The 14,808-nt window shown below is 54.6% G+C and overlaps 1 protein-coding gene across 4 annotated transcripts in view; it reads right to left on the bottom strand.

Annotated features, from left to right (window-relative positions):
- LOC147009889 (uncharacterized) overlaps positions 1-14,808 on the bottom strand; it is a 177,921-nt gene that overhangs the window by 48,532 nt on the left and 114,581 nt on the right. Inside the window, exon 1 of one of the 4 annotated variants that reach the window (XM_085861486.1) lies at positions 1,889-2,222. The exons of the other annotated variants lie outside the window; for them this stretch is intronic. Within the exon in view, the coding sequence (XP_085717612.1) occupies positions 1,889-2,164 (276 nt within the window). The 5' untranslated portion in view covers positions 2,165-2,222. Of the gene's footprint in view, positions 1-1,888; positions 2,223-14,808 lie in introns of those variants that run through there. 4 annotated transcript variants of the gene reach the window in all.

The following is a 14,808-nucleotide window of genomic DNA, read 5'->3' as shown; positions in this document are numbered from 1 at the left end:
CGAGCCTACCAGCTCCCTAAACACCGGCGAGTGCCCTCCATGGCGACTCCCCTGAAATGCTCACGTGGCAGGCTGGCGCCCGGGGCCCCTTCCCTGGGTTCCGGTGCCCAATGCACTGCCCATGCGGCTAACGGCGTCCCGGGCCCCCGCATCATGCAGGCGCACCCGTGCCCACTACGCTATCCCGGCCCCCCATGGGCCCTTGGCCTACCACGGCCGACTAGCCAGCTGCCCGGGGTCCCCACTCAGGGATATTCACCTTTCGCAGCCACGCTCCCAGCCCATCAACAGGGCTCCTGCACCCCTCCAAACGGGTTTCGAGCCTACTTTCCCACCAACAACAAAACGACCTCCATTTTGTCAATTTAACTAACCCAGCTAACTGACTCTACACTGACCCTGGGGTCCCTTGGGTGGGAGTCACTCCTCCCCCCAATCACTCGTCGCACCATGCATACCACATTCGCTCCATACACACAGACCCGCTGGCCTCACTCATTCACCAAGCATATGTTTCCACTTCACACTTCTCAACTCACACATTGCTGAATCCTGCCATCCTGCTCACTAAATCCCCTACCTACCTCGTGCTCCCACGTCATCCCTTACACTATAGCATGTTCCATTTAACCTATGAAGCTAAGCTATGTCCCCACTACACATCCAGTCTGTCACTGTCTCCAAAATAATTCCCATCTCCCATCCTAAATCTGCACTAAATCCCTCTACCTAATCCATTCCACGGACTCCATGAGGAGTTACCCCTGCCCTATGAAGCCGGTCTAACTAACTAACCCATCCTCCTAGCTAGTTCCATCGTGTGCCCTGGCAAGGGGGTCTTCCACCCCTTGCCCGGGAATCCTGTTCACCCGAAAGCGAGGCCTGCTTTCATTTTTTTCTCGCACAGCACCAGCGCGGCAACTCCAACCTGCACACCAGCGCGGCAATTCACAGCCGCGCACCTTTGGCGTGACGTCATGGAAGCTGTTCACACATCTCGTCCCTCTTGGACGGTACCATCCGGCAGGGATTCACCCTCCTGCCGGATTCCAACCATAAGTGGAGCCATGACGTCACTTTGCGCATAAAAAAGACACAAGCCCGGCGTCTCGAGGGGTTCCCCACGCGAACACATGTGCTCTGCCCGTTGGAGCTTAACACAAGGTCGCGTGGAGAACCCATCCGGTCCAAATCCGTTGTCCTGCCTAACTTTTGTCCGTCGCGGGATCGGCAACATTCACCGCGCTCGTTTCCGGACCGGGTTTCACTCCCGCAAGCGAGCACGTGGCAGCCTCGTGCGTTGCACGGCCCGAACCGCACGCTCGCTGCTGTGTAAACCCGGCGCGGTCCCCAATACATCTATGGCCACTACTCGGCTTTTGTTCTTTTGGCGCCGTTGTCTCCGTTCCACGCGCACACTCCTGCGTGTTACGACGCTCATACACCATTCCATTACATTCACACCGGGAGATGCGGCTGCGTGCCCCCTCATGCCAACCGTCATCTCCCTCACATGCAGCGACCTGACACACGCTGTCTTCCTTACACTCGGCCGCTCACTCACTCGTGCCATTTCCCTTGCACACGTGGCTCCTTCCACACACGGTGCCTCATCCACACACGGCGCCTCATCCACACACGGCGTGCTGGGAGGCACGCACTTCGGCACACTTGCCACCACACCACTCACACACGGGGGCGCACTCACACACGGGGGCGCACTCACACACGGGGGCGCACTCACACCTTTCACCACACACACCGTGACAATCACACTGGGGATTAGTGCCACCACAAGGGGTTCCGGGGCCTCTATACCCCCCAAGCTCGGCGTACACCCGTTCGCAGCACTCATCCCCTCGACCTCGCAAAGCACGACCGAACCCACCTGGTCGTGATCAGCTTCAAGGGAGCATAGTGTCTCCCTCCGTTCCCGAAGGAGGCCATCCAGCTGCTTGCACCGGGTCACGAGACAGTCTGCCAACTCGTCCTCATGGTCCTCCACTACCTCAATGTGTGTGTGCTCGTCACGAACCGCGTCCAATTCACTCTCGATCTTCCGTGTCTCTGGCAATACTTTCATTTCCTTCTTTGTCTTTGTTACTTCCCTCGTCTCATTTTTTATTTGTGTCTCCTTTATTAGGGCCCGCCCCAATCGTTTCATCCGTCAAGCGATGTCAATTAAGTCCCGCACCACTAACGTTCCTCCTTGTGGTGATGTCACACGTCCCACATTATTGTATTGTTCTACTTCCTGGCTCCTTTTGAGTCGTTCCTCCTCTCGGAACTTCCTGAGTTCTTCGTTCTCCTTCCGGAGTTTTTCAATCTCCGTTGACTCAAATTTTTCTCTCCCCTCGAGCTGGTTAATTTCAAACTTGTACAGTTTTTGTTTTCTCTCCCACTGTTCCTCATGCTTTTCAGCCTCCAATCTCATCGTTTCTTTCAATTGGCTCATTTCCTTCTTGTGTTTCATTCGCTGTTCTTTGCCTACCTCCTTGCACTCCAGCCTCGCCTTTTCTTTCAATTGGTCAACCTCAAATTCATGTTCTTTTTGTTTTCTATCCCATTGTCCCTCTCGTTGTCTCCTTCAACTGACTGATTTCTCCTTCCTGCTTCATTCCTTGCTCCTTCACTTTCTCCTCGTACTCCAACCTATTTTTTCCCTTTTGTCGTTCAGTTTCAAATTCATACTCTTTCAGTTTTCTATTCCACTGTCTTTCTTGTTCCTCATTCTGCAATCTCGTTATTTCCTTCCATTTCCTAATTTCCTTCTCCTGTCTCATTCGTTCTTCCTTCATTACTCTTTCTTGCATCTCATTCTGCAATCTCGGCATTTCTTTCAACTGGATGATTTCTTTCTCCTGTCTCATTCGTTCTTCTTTGTGTTTTTTATTCCACTGTCTCTCTTTGTTTTGGTATTTCTGGAACTCAGAAGCTTTCTCTTCTAATTCCTTTCTCATTTCCGCACATCTCATCCCTTTCCCTGCTCACCTCACCATACTCCAAGCTTGCTCTTTCTTTCAATTGTTCCCGATATTCTTGTTCTCTTCTTACCTCCTCTTCCAAGCTTTTCCTTTCCCGAATACCTTCTTCTACTTCTCCATTTAGTTGCTTTAACTTTTTTTCCATTCTTCTTCCATGTGCTTTCTATCCCTGGTAAATAAGAACAGAGTTAAATTTGTTCGACCACTTTATTAGCGTGGAACGACAATAATCAAACAAGTATTGAACAGGTTGAAACACCCACAACATCCCTGGCTCCGGGTCAGGCTGCGCATGCGCACTGGCACAGGGGACCGTCGATATGTAGAAGTACCGTAAAGTACAATGTTCTCTATCTCCCTCCGAGTCTTTATTATGTTAATAGATAAAGGCTGAGAAAATATTAAGTTTAATGAATGAACAAAAGTTTATATCGCCCATCGTGTGACTATTCCATGGAGTAGTCCTTGTGCCAGGCAGGCACGCTGGTCGCTCTGGTGGATCGGCGTTGACCTATCGCTGGTGCTGGTGGTGTCACATCGGGCCCCAGTGGGGATGGGGCTCTCGGGGTTTCAGGGGCCGATGGTGGCGTCTGAAGGATCGCGCGCCTCGGTGTGCCTCGTCCTGGTGCTGCTGGCGTGTCTGAAACGGGTGTCGTCTTGCGCCGGGGTGTGCATACTGACGTCAGTGCCGGCGTGGGCCCCGTTGGCGTCGCAGATGTCACGGGTTCGCTGTCGAGGTCAGGCAGTTGCGGTGTTACAACGGGTGCAGGTACAGTGATTCGGGTTGCTAGATCATCATAGATAGACCGGGGTGGCAGCTGGTCATTGCGAACTGGGCTAAACTTGCGCAGGAATTTCCTGTTCCGAAGTGTGACTCTGCCCGAGCCGTCGATCTTGATCATGTATTGGTCGTGTTGGCGTACCTCCACGATACTGCCTGTCTTGTCCCATTTTTGGGGTGGAATCCTGTCTGGTTCTGCACGCGGACTAGGTCCCCTACAGCAAGTGGCGGAAGGCGTTTGGTGTGTTCTGCCCAGGTGTCGGCTGTGCGGATATGACGTTTACGGAGGGCCTCCTCCCTCGCTTTCAGGGTCTCATGCCAAGTGTCGTGCGGTCTGTACTTCCCGGGGATAATTGGGATGAAATCGCGTATCGGACGGCCGAAGACACACATTGCCGGGGAGATCTTCGTGTCAGGGTCAGGCGTGTTACGATATTGTAGTATCGCTCTCTGCACAGCGTCAGTGTCAAGTTCTCCCTGCGGGCTGGTGTTGTCCGTGATAAGTCGTTTCATTGTCTTAACTCCAATCTCTGCGCGACAGTTGCTGTGAGGGAAGGCCATCGATGACAAGCGGTGGTGTATGCCCCATCTGTGCAGGAATGACCTGGTCTCGGTGGAGGTGAACTCCGGTCCCCCATCCGACGCGAGCTCTTCTGGTGTCCCGTACGTCACGAAGGCGCGACGTAAGTGGTTTATGAGTCCGGCGGCGCCACCTGTCGACTTTGAGATGATCGGCCAGTTCGAGTATCTGTCCACCGTCACAAGGTAGTGTGCACCCCTGTGTACAAAGAAGTCTGAGCACACTGCCTGAAAGGGGTAAACGACCGGGATAGGTGGAGTTGGTGGTGCTCCAGGCTGTGATGGTGCCATCCGGTGGCAGTGTTCGCAGTTTTTCCGAGTGGCGCTGATGTCGGCCGACATGCCTGGCCAGAATACAGAGGATTCTGCACAGGCGGTCATCATTGATACGCCCTGGTGGGCAGCGTGTAGGGTGCTCAGCACATCGCCGCGGAGTGAGGGTGGTATGACTACTCGGTCCTTGTATAGGATCACTCCATCTGTCGATGTAATGTTCTCGCGGTACTGGTGATAGGCGCGAATTGTCTCTGGCATCTCGATTTTTGAGTCGGGGATGCCGTTCATTGTCATTCCCTCCAATATGTGCATATCGCCATCGCTGCTGGTGGCTTCCCTGACTCGATCCCATGTTACTGATCGCAATGATTCGAGGCCCGCGGCGCACCAATGCAGGTTGTCCTCCTCGACGTCGTCATCATACTCCGGCTCAGTTTGGCGTAGGAGAGACAGGACGTCGGTGTGCGTGCTTGTTTGAAGGTGGGTCGCTATGGTGGCATTGTCATCTGGAAGGTTCATGAGTGGAGGTCGCGTAGTGCCGACCGGCCTGCGCGACATGGCATCTGCCGCCTTGTTCTTCATGCCCGGGATATGTATGATGCGGAAGCGATAACGCAGGGTCTTCTCCTTGAGGTTCCTGAGGCGGGGGTTGGGTATGTCGTCAAGTGCTCTGTCCGAAAGGAGTTTCAGCAGTGGTTTGTGGTCTACCGCAACGATCAGGTTCTCGCAGCCCAGTACGAAGTAGCGTGCCTTGTCCAAGGCGTCCGCGACTGCGAGAGCCTCGCCCTCTATGGGCGCGTATCTGGATTCTGCCGCGTGTGTAAATCTGCTGCCAACCAGGGTTATTTTCCATCCATCAGTGCAGCAGAATGGTCTAACTGGTATGCATTGGCAGTGCTTTTGAAGCAACCAGAATCCGATTCCCTCCTTCGACCAGTCCGTGGCGATGCATGTTGGCTTAGTTTTGTCAAATATGCGGACACTGTGTTCGATTTCTTGTACGATCACGTCTTTCGACTCGCGGAACATGTCCTCTAACTCCATGGACCACTGGAAGCGTTCTCCACTTTTCAGGAGCTTCCGGAATGGCTGCATTCGTTCGGCCATACTAAAGGCGTATGCCACCTGGTTGACAAGCCCGAACCACGATCTGACGTCGGTGATGTTACGCGGTTGTGGGAAATCGTGGATTGCTTCCAGGTAGCGGCTGCACGGTCGCACGTCGGTCATGGTGATGGTGAAGCCCGCGAAGTCCACCGTGGGTGCGCTGAAGACAAACTTCTCCGGGTTGAGGATGATTCCATTCCGGCCGCATATATCCAGCCATTGGACCGCCTGGAAGTAGCTCCCCTCAATCGTGTCTGACCATAGTAGCGTGTCATCTACGCACTTGGTCTTGTTACCAATGTCCGCGACGATCTCATCGTATCGTCGTGAGTAACCGTCCCCCGATGCCATATACCCTTGTGGGGCAGATATGTACCGGTAGCGCCCCCATGGAGTGATGAAGGTCGTCTTGTGGCGGTCATCCGCGTGTAGGCGGACGCTATGGTAACCGTTCCATGCGTCGAATACTGTCTTGCGCTTCCCGTTAGGTACGCGTCTCCCCTGGTGGAACGGGGATTGGGTGTGGTGGGTCTCGCGGAACGCATGCTTATTCAAGGCCTGAAAGTCGACGGTGCGTCGCGGCTTGCCATTCTTTTTCGCACAAATTACCATGCGGTGACACCATGTCACTGGCGTGCCGACGGGTACTTCCTCCAACACGCCGAGCCGAACGTCCTGGTCGAGGCCTGCCTTTACCTCATCTTGCCAATGTATGGCCACGGAGATGGGAGTGTGATGGGCAACCGGTGTCGCGTTCTCACTGAGCATAAGACGTAGTGGCGGGCGGGTCATTCTCGGTAGTGGCTGGTGTGGGCACGTGTTGAATGTGCTCTGAGCATACATCCTGAGTAAATGTGACTGTAGTGCCTCTCTGTTGGCCTCGGTCGCTGGCATGGGGAGTGCGGTCGGCTTGGTCGGCGGCTCCGCGCGTCGCGGGCAGTCGCACAATTCCGAGGTCGTCAGATTCACCTCTCCGAGTGTCGGGAATCTGTCCGAGTTCATTCCCAGGTCCATGCAGGCCACGCGGGAGAGGAATATGCGGTCTGAAGAGTCCGTCACGTACGCGATTTGGCGCGTCTCCAATCTCCGAGCGTCGTCACTGTTACCGGCGAATCTGACTACCACGGCTCCGAGGATACGAATTCCTTTGTTGTTTGCGGCCTTCATGGTCATGGATACAGGTATGAGGTCCTCAGTACTCAGGCCCATTTGTTGGACGACTTTAATGCCGATCAGGCAGCTCTGGCACCCCGTGTCTGCCATAGCGGGTAGGGTTACCGCGCGGGTGTGTTTCAGGAGGTTAAAACCCAGCGCTTTGTAATCCTTGCGCTTGTTGGTGAGAGTGAGGTTGACGTATGGCTGCGGGTCGGATATGCGTTTCATCCACTTATCGCACATATCATCGTACAGGTGGTGAGCGAGGGGAAGCGCGCGCATTTCGTCCTCTGTGCTGGCCATGGTGACCGTGCATAGCTCGACGAAGGCTGCCGTCTGCTCGTCGTACATCCCGTCGGTCTTCTTAGATGGGGGTCTTGCCGATCGGCCACCCAGGCACGCCTTGTCGAGGTGATTCTGGCGGTCACACTTCCGGCACTTTTTACCGTATCCGGGGCACTCGGCGCGTCTGGCACGCCATTGAGGCGTTTTGCCGTGGCCCACCTCGCCGCAGTAGATGCATACTCCTTCGGGCTTGGCCTTCCGTTTTTCCGGCCTGGCTCCTACTCTGGCGCTGACGTCCTGTCGCTTTCCCCGCCGATACGAACTACTGATCGCGTGCGTGCTCTGAGTGTCAAGCAGGTGCGATGCCGAGCGTTTTCCAGACTCTTTGGCCTCGATATACTCTATCATGTCCTTTAATGGCATGTCCTGGTTCTTCTCACCGAGTAGGTCAAGTTGTATTGCTTGGTCCGCGATGCCACGGGCAACCACGTTGCGCAGTATCTCTTCCGTGAAGTCGTTGACCTGATCGCACCCCGCCTTGGTGCACTTCATTTCATACTTGCACGTGTCCGCCTGCCCCTTGATGCGGGCGTGGAACGACCGGACGGGCTCCTCGTGTCCCTGCCGCATGTTAGACAGGGACACTCGAGCTACCATCGTGTTCTCCGTCCGGACGGCGAGCGCCTTCATGGCGGCGAGGACGTCTTCTTCATCGCTGCCCACGAGGCTCCTACCCGCCGCGCGAGTGAGGTCCTTTCTCAGCTCCTCCTCACAGCACTCCAGTAGCTGCGCGACTATGTCGGGTCCGACAAGCTTAGTACCTGTTTTGTATTCGCCCCAGCGGGTTATGAAGTACGACCAGGCCTCGCCCATTCCGGCCAGTGCTATGGAGGGACGCTTGAGTTTCTCCATCTTGGCATTCGAGCTCGTCGCCCTGGGGGCGGCGACGTGCACAGTGGCGTGTATATTCAACATGGCCGCCACCACTGCCGCCTCTGCGTGTGAAGCCATATAGTCACAACCCTCGATCGGGTACTCTGCTTCCACCGGCGCCATAGCAACAGTTATTCTGGAGTAAACGTTCTATTTTCGGTGATGCACACGTGTGTACAGTGTCGTGGGGGCGAAGATTGGGTACAATACCCGAGAAATCCAAACTCACTGTCGACGTTCTCGTGGTCCGTTTTCACCCAGTCGTGTCCTCCTCAGCACCGACGATCTTTACTCGACTGCATCAAGTTGTTTGATTATAAATAAGAACAGAGTTCAATTTGTTCGACCACTTTATTCGCGTGGAACGACAATAATCAAACAAGTATTGAACAGGTTGAAACACCCACAACATCCCTGGCTCCGGCTCAGGCGGCGCATGCGCACTGGCACAGCGGACCGTCGATATGTAGAAGTACCGTAAAGTACAATGTTCTCTACCTGGAGTTGCTCATTCGCTCCTCCTCCATTCTCTTTCTCATCTCGCTCGTCCCTTGTTCCCACTTATGGATCCTCAATTCTATTTCCCCCACTTTTCCCTCCAGTTCCTTGGCCTGTCTTGACTTGTCCAATAGTTCTTTCTTGAATTGTTTTACTTCCAGCTCGTGTTTCTGTTTTTCTTTTTCGAGCTCGGTCCTCCATTCTTCCCTCAATTCTTTCCAAGAGCCCGCCAATCTCCGCCTGCCTCACCTGCCATGCCCACGTGGTTTGAAACGGCTGTTGGGAGCGCTCGCCTCGTGTAGCGCCATTCGCAGCGCCATAAATAGCAGCTCCCTCCGCGCTGCGCTGATGTGCGATTGCGCCGCCATTATGCGACTCAGTTTGCCGATAAAGTCCGTGCTCAGAATATTGGGTTGAGCTTCCCCACAGATTGTAATTACAAGTACCGTCCTGGGCCATGGATCCTACATTTCTACACATATACATTTCTAATACCCCCGGCACTCGCTTGCCTTGAAACGCCATCTTATTTCACGTAAGAGATTAATTTGGCCTGCTCGTAATTTGGAGGGAATCGGGGGTCGCTCCTCTCACCCCTGAACCGATTCCCGTAAATTTAGTTGGAGACCGAGGTGGATTTGAATCCCACACTCCTGTACACCAGTGTTGCGAATTTGCGCCCGCCGGCGTGCGATCGGCAGCTCGACTCGAATGGCGGCCGCCTCGCCCACCGGAACCGACAATTCAGTCGTGACCCTCTCGGAACAATGCCGGGAGCTAGTCACGGGTGGGGGTTTAACCTCACCACGATCGTGCCAATTGCCCACCCGCGCAGGATAGGGTTGATCGCCAAATTTGACCTCCCCAAGTACCTGCACGAGTGGTCGACCGGGCGATCGTACCACGCCACAGGCCGACTCCGGACACGAACCGCTTAAGCGGTAAGCTCCGTGCTACAGTGATAACCGAGCGGTGTTATCGTTGGCCTTGAAATTTCCGATTAATTACCGGGTGTTTTAAACCCACGACGAACCCCTTACGTGATGCAAGATGGAAGGTCAAACAAAGGAAAGGACGCAGCGAAACGGGGAACAAGTTCACACAATGAATGCACTTTATTCACACACACACACACACACACACACACACACACACACACACACACACACACACACACACACACACACACACACACACACACACACACACACACACACGCACGTATCCACAGCAAAAGAAAAATGCACATAAAAAGCAAAGGAGTTAGAACCGAATACGCGGACACACGGCAACACTTAAACAATACTACTTTAACAGAGACAGGTGCCACCCACAGTCATTTACACAAACCCAAAGGAAAAGCAAAGTGGTGACTTCCCTGCAGGCCGTCGAGTCCCTCTCCCACGTCCGTCGGCGTGGTCGCGCCTGGCCCCGACTCCTCTTGCGGTCAGCGAACCCTATCCGGCACTCCTCGCTTGGACGCGCGGGTCCACCACACAACCGGCGATGTCGTGTCTGCCGTCCGTGCCTCCGTGGATAGGTCGCCCGCCAAACCGCGAGCGCAGGACCAACACGACAGGAACTCGAAGACAAGGGCCAAGACAAGAAGAGACTCAAGATTCTCGGACGACAAAAGACCACCACTGCAGACGAGCGAAGAGGAAGAGAGAGAGAGAGAGAGAGAGAGAGAGAGAGAGAGAGAGAGAGAGAGAGAGAGAGAGAGAGAGAGAGAGAGAGAGAGAGAGAGAGAGAGAGAGAGAGAGAGAGAGAGAGAGAGAGAGAGAGAGAGAGAGAGCTGCCCGTGTCCGTCCTTTATAGCGCGGGGCTCCGCCCTTCGCTCCGCCCCGTTTTCGGCTTCACCCTCCTTCGAGAAGGTTCTCGAAAAGGGGCGTTCCCTAACCCCGACCGCCTCACACTGTTCATCCACCAATCGGCGGCGAGCTGCCCTTCCCCCTTCCCTCACACCAAGCGCGGGGAAGAATGGCGGGAAAAGCCCACGAGCATCGTTGGTGGTTTTTGTTTGTTTGAAATAAAAGATAGAACAGAAAAATGGCTAACTCAAAGCGTCGCAGCTCGGATGGATCACATAAATTCCCTCTATACAACGGGTTTGGGCTAACTGCACAAGAACTTAGAGATATCTCACCTGAGGGCCCTTTTTGGTGTAATGTGAATTTCCACAACCGTAACACTATATATATATATATATATATATATATATATATATATATATATATATATATATATATATATATTAGAGAACATTGTACTTTACGGTACTTCTACATATCGACGGTCCCCTGTGCCAGTGCGCATGCGCAGCCTGAGCCGGAGCCAGGGATGTTGTGGGCGTTTCAACCTGTTCAATACTTGTTTGATGATTGTCGTTCCACGCTAATAAAGTGGTCGAACAAATTGAACTCTGTTCTTATTTATAATCAAACAACTTGATGCAGTCGAGTAAAGATAGTTGGTGCTGAGGAGGACACGACTGGGTGAAAACGGACCACGAGAACGTCGACAGTGAGTTTGGATTTCTCGGGTTCTGTACCCAATCTTCGCCCCCAGGACACTGTACACACGTGTGCATCACCGAAAATAGAACGTTTACTCCAGAATAACTGTTCCTATGGCGCCGGTGGAAGCAGAGTGCCCGATCGAGGGTTGTGACTATATGGCTACACACGCAGAGGCGGCAGTGGTGGCGGCCATGTTGAGTATACACGCCACTGTGCACGTCGCCGCCCCCAGGGCGGCGAGCTCGAATGCCAAGATGGAGAAACTCAAGCGTCCCTCCATAGCACTGGCCGGAACGGGCGAGGCCTGGTCGTACTTCATAACCCGCTGGGGCGAATACAAAACAGGTACTAAGCTTGTCGGACCCGACATAGTCGCGCAGCTACTGGAGTGCTGTGAGGAGGAGCTGAGAAAGGACCTCACTCGCGCGGCGGGTCGGAGCCTCGTGGGCAGCGATGAAGAAGACGTCCTCGCCGCCATGAAGGCGCTCGCCGTCCGGACGGAGAACACGATGGTAGCTCGAGTGGCCCTGTCTAACATGCGGCAGGGACACGAGGAGCCCGTCCGGTCGTTCCACGCCCGCATCAAGGGGCAGTATGAAATGAAGTGCACCAAGGCGGGGTGCGATCAGGTCAACGACTTCACGGAAGAGATATTGCGCAACGTGGTTGCCCGTGGCATCGCGGACCAAGCAATACAACTTGACCTACTCGGTGAGAAGAACCAGGACATGCCATTAAAGGACATGATAGAGTATATCGAGGCCAAAGAGTCTGGAAAACGCTCGGCATCGCGCCTGCTTGACACTCAGAGCACGGACGCGATCAGTAGTTCGTATCGGCGGGGAAGGCAACAGGACGTCCGCGCCAGAGTAGGAGCCAGGCCGGAAAAACGGAAGGCCAAGCCCGAAGGAGTATGCATCTACTGCGGCGAGGTGGGCCATGGCAAAACTCCTCAATGGCGCGCCAGACGCGCCGAGTGCCCCGGATACGGTAAAAAGTGCCGGAAGTGTGACCGCCAGAATCACCTCGACAATGCGTGCCTGGGCGGCCGATCGGCTAGACCCCCATCTAAGGAGACCGACGGGATGTACGACGAGCAGACGGCAGCCTTCGTCGAGCTATGCACGGTCACCATGGCCAGCACAGAGGACGAAATGCGCGCGCTTCCCCTCGCTCACCACCTGTACGATGATATGTGCGATAAGTGGATGAAACGCATATCCGACCCGCAGCCATACGTCAACCTCACTCTCACCAACAAGCGCGAGGATTACAAAGCGCTGGGTTTTAACCTCCTGAAACACACCCGCGCGGTAACCCTACCCGCTATGGCAGACACGGGGTGCCAGAGCTGCCTGATCGGCATTAAAGTCGTCCAACAAATGGGCCTGAGTACTGAGGACCTCATACCTGTATCCATGACCATGAAGGCCGCAAACAACAAAGGAATTCGTATCTTCGGAGCCGTGGTAGTCAGATTCGCCGGTAACAGTGACGACACTCGGAGATTGGAGACGCACCAAATCGCGTACGTGACGGACTCTTCAGACCGCATATTCCTCTCCCGCGCGGCCTGCATGGACCTGGGAATGATCTTGGACAGATTCCCGACACTCGGAGAGGTGAATCTGACGACCTCGGAATTGTGAGACTGCCCGCGACGCGCGAAGCCGCCAACCAAGCCGACCGCACTCCCCATGCCAGCGACCGAGGCCAACAGAGAGGCACTACAGTCACATTTACTCAGGATGTATGCTCAGAGCACATTCAACACGTGCACACACCAGCCACTACTGAGAATGACCGGCCCGCCACTACGTCTTATGCTCAGTGAGAACGCGACACCGGTTGCCCATCACACTCCCATCTCCGTGGCCATACATTGGCAAGATGAGGTAAAAGCAGGCCTCGACCAGGACGTTCGGCTCGGCGTGTTGGAGGAAGTACCCGTCGGCACGCCAGTGACATGGTGTCACCGCATGGTAATTTGCGCAAAAAAGGATGGCAAGCCGCGACGCACCGTCGACTTTCAGGCCTTGACCAAGCATGCGTTCCGCGAGACCCACCACACCCAATCCCCGTTCCACCAGGCGAGACGCGTACCTAACGGCAAGTGCAAGACAGTATTCGACGCATGGAACTGTTACCATAGCGTCCGCCTACACGAGGACGACTGCCACAAGACGACCTTCATCACTCCATGGGGGCGCTACCGGTACCTATCTGCCCCACAAGGGTATATGGCATCGGGGGACGGTTACTCACGACGATACGATGAGATCGTCGCGGACATTGGTAACAAGACCAAGTGCGTAGATGACACGCTACTATGGTCAGACACGATTGAGGGGAGCTACTTCCAGGCGGTCCAATGGCTGGATATATGCGGCCGGAATGGAATCATCCTCAACCCAGAGAAGTTTGTCTTCAGCGCACCCACGGTGGACTTCGCGGGCTTCACCATCACCATGACCGACGTGCGACCGTGCAGCCGCTACCTGAAAGCAATCCACGATTTTCCACAACCGCGTAACATCACCGACGTCAGATCGTGGTTCGGGCTTGTCAACCAGGTGGCATACGCCTTTAGTATGGCCGAACGAATGCAGCCATTCCGGAAGCTCCTGAAAAGTGGAGAACGCTTCCAGTGGTCCATGGAGTTAGAGGACATATTCCGCGAGTCGAAAGACGTGATCGTACAAGAAATCGAACACAGTGTCCGCATATTTGACAAAACTAAGCCAACATGCATCGCCACGGACTGGTCGAAGGAGGGAATCGGATTCTGGTTGCTTCAAAAGCACTGCCGATGCGTGCCAGTTAGACCATTCTGCTGCACTGATGGATGGAAAATAACCCTGGTCGGCAGCAGATTTACACACGCGGCAGAATCCAGATACGCGCCCATAGAGGGCGAGGCTCTCGCAGTCGCGGACGCCTTGGACAAGGCGCGCTACTTCGTACTGGGCTGCGAGAACCTGATCGTTGCGGTAGACCACAAACCACTGCTGAAACTCCTTTCGGACAGAGCACTTGACGACATACCCAACCCCCGTCTCAGGAACCTCAAGGAGAAGACCCTGCGTTATCGATTCCGCATCATACATATCCCGGGAATGAAGAACAAGGCGGCAGATGCCATGTCGCGCAGGCCAGTCGGCACCACGCGACCTCCACTCATGAACCTTCCAGATGACAATGCCACCATAGCGACCCACCTCCAACCAAGCACGCACACCGACGTCCTGTCTCTCCTACGCCAAACTGAGCCGGAGTATGACGACAACGTCGAGGAGGACAACCTGGCATGGTGCGCCGCGGGCCTCGAATCATTGCGATCAGTAACATGGGATCGCGTCAGGGAAGCCACCAGCAGCGATGGTGATATGCACATATTGGAGGGAATGACAATGAACGGCATCCCCGACTCAAAAATCGAGATGCCAGAGACAATTCGCGACTATCACCAGTACCGCGAGAACATTACATCGACAGATGGAGTGATCCTATACAAGGACCGAGTAGTCATACCACCCTCACTCCGCGGCGATGTGCTGAGCGCCCTACACACTGCCCACCAGGGCGTATCAATGATGACCGCCCGCGCAGAATCCTCTGTATTCTGGCAGGGCATGTCGGCCGACATCAGCGCCACTCGGAAAAACTGCAAACACTGCCACCGGATGGCACC

This window comes from Eptatretus burgeri, chromosome 17 (assembly GCF_056783735.1).
Source record: "Eptatretus burgeri isolate ZD-2024b chromosome 17, Ebu_testis_v1, whole genome shotgun sequence".
Classification (NCBI taxonomy): domain Eukaryota; kingdom Metazoa; phylum Chordata; class Myxini; order Myxiniformes; family Myxinidae; genus Eptatretus; species Eptatretus burgeri.
The sequence above is the reverse complement of the archived record's forward strand: the minus strand, read 5'-3'. Positions and strand labels throughout refer to the sequence as shown.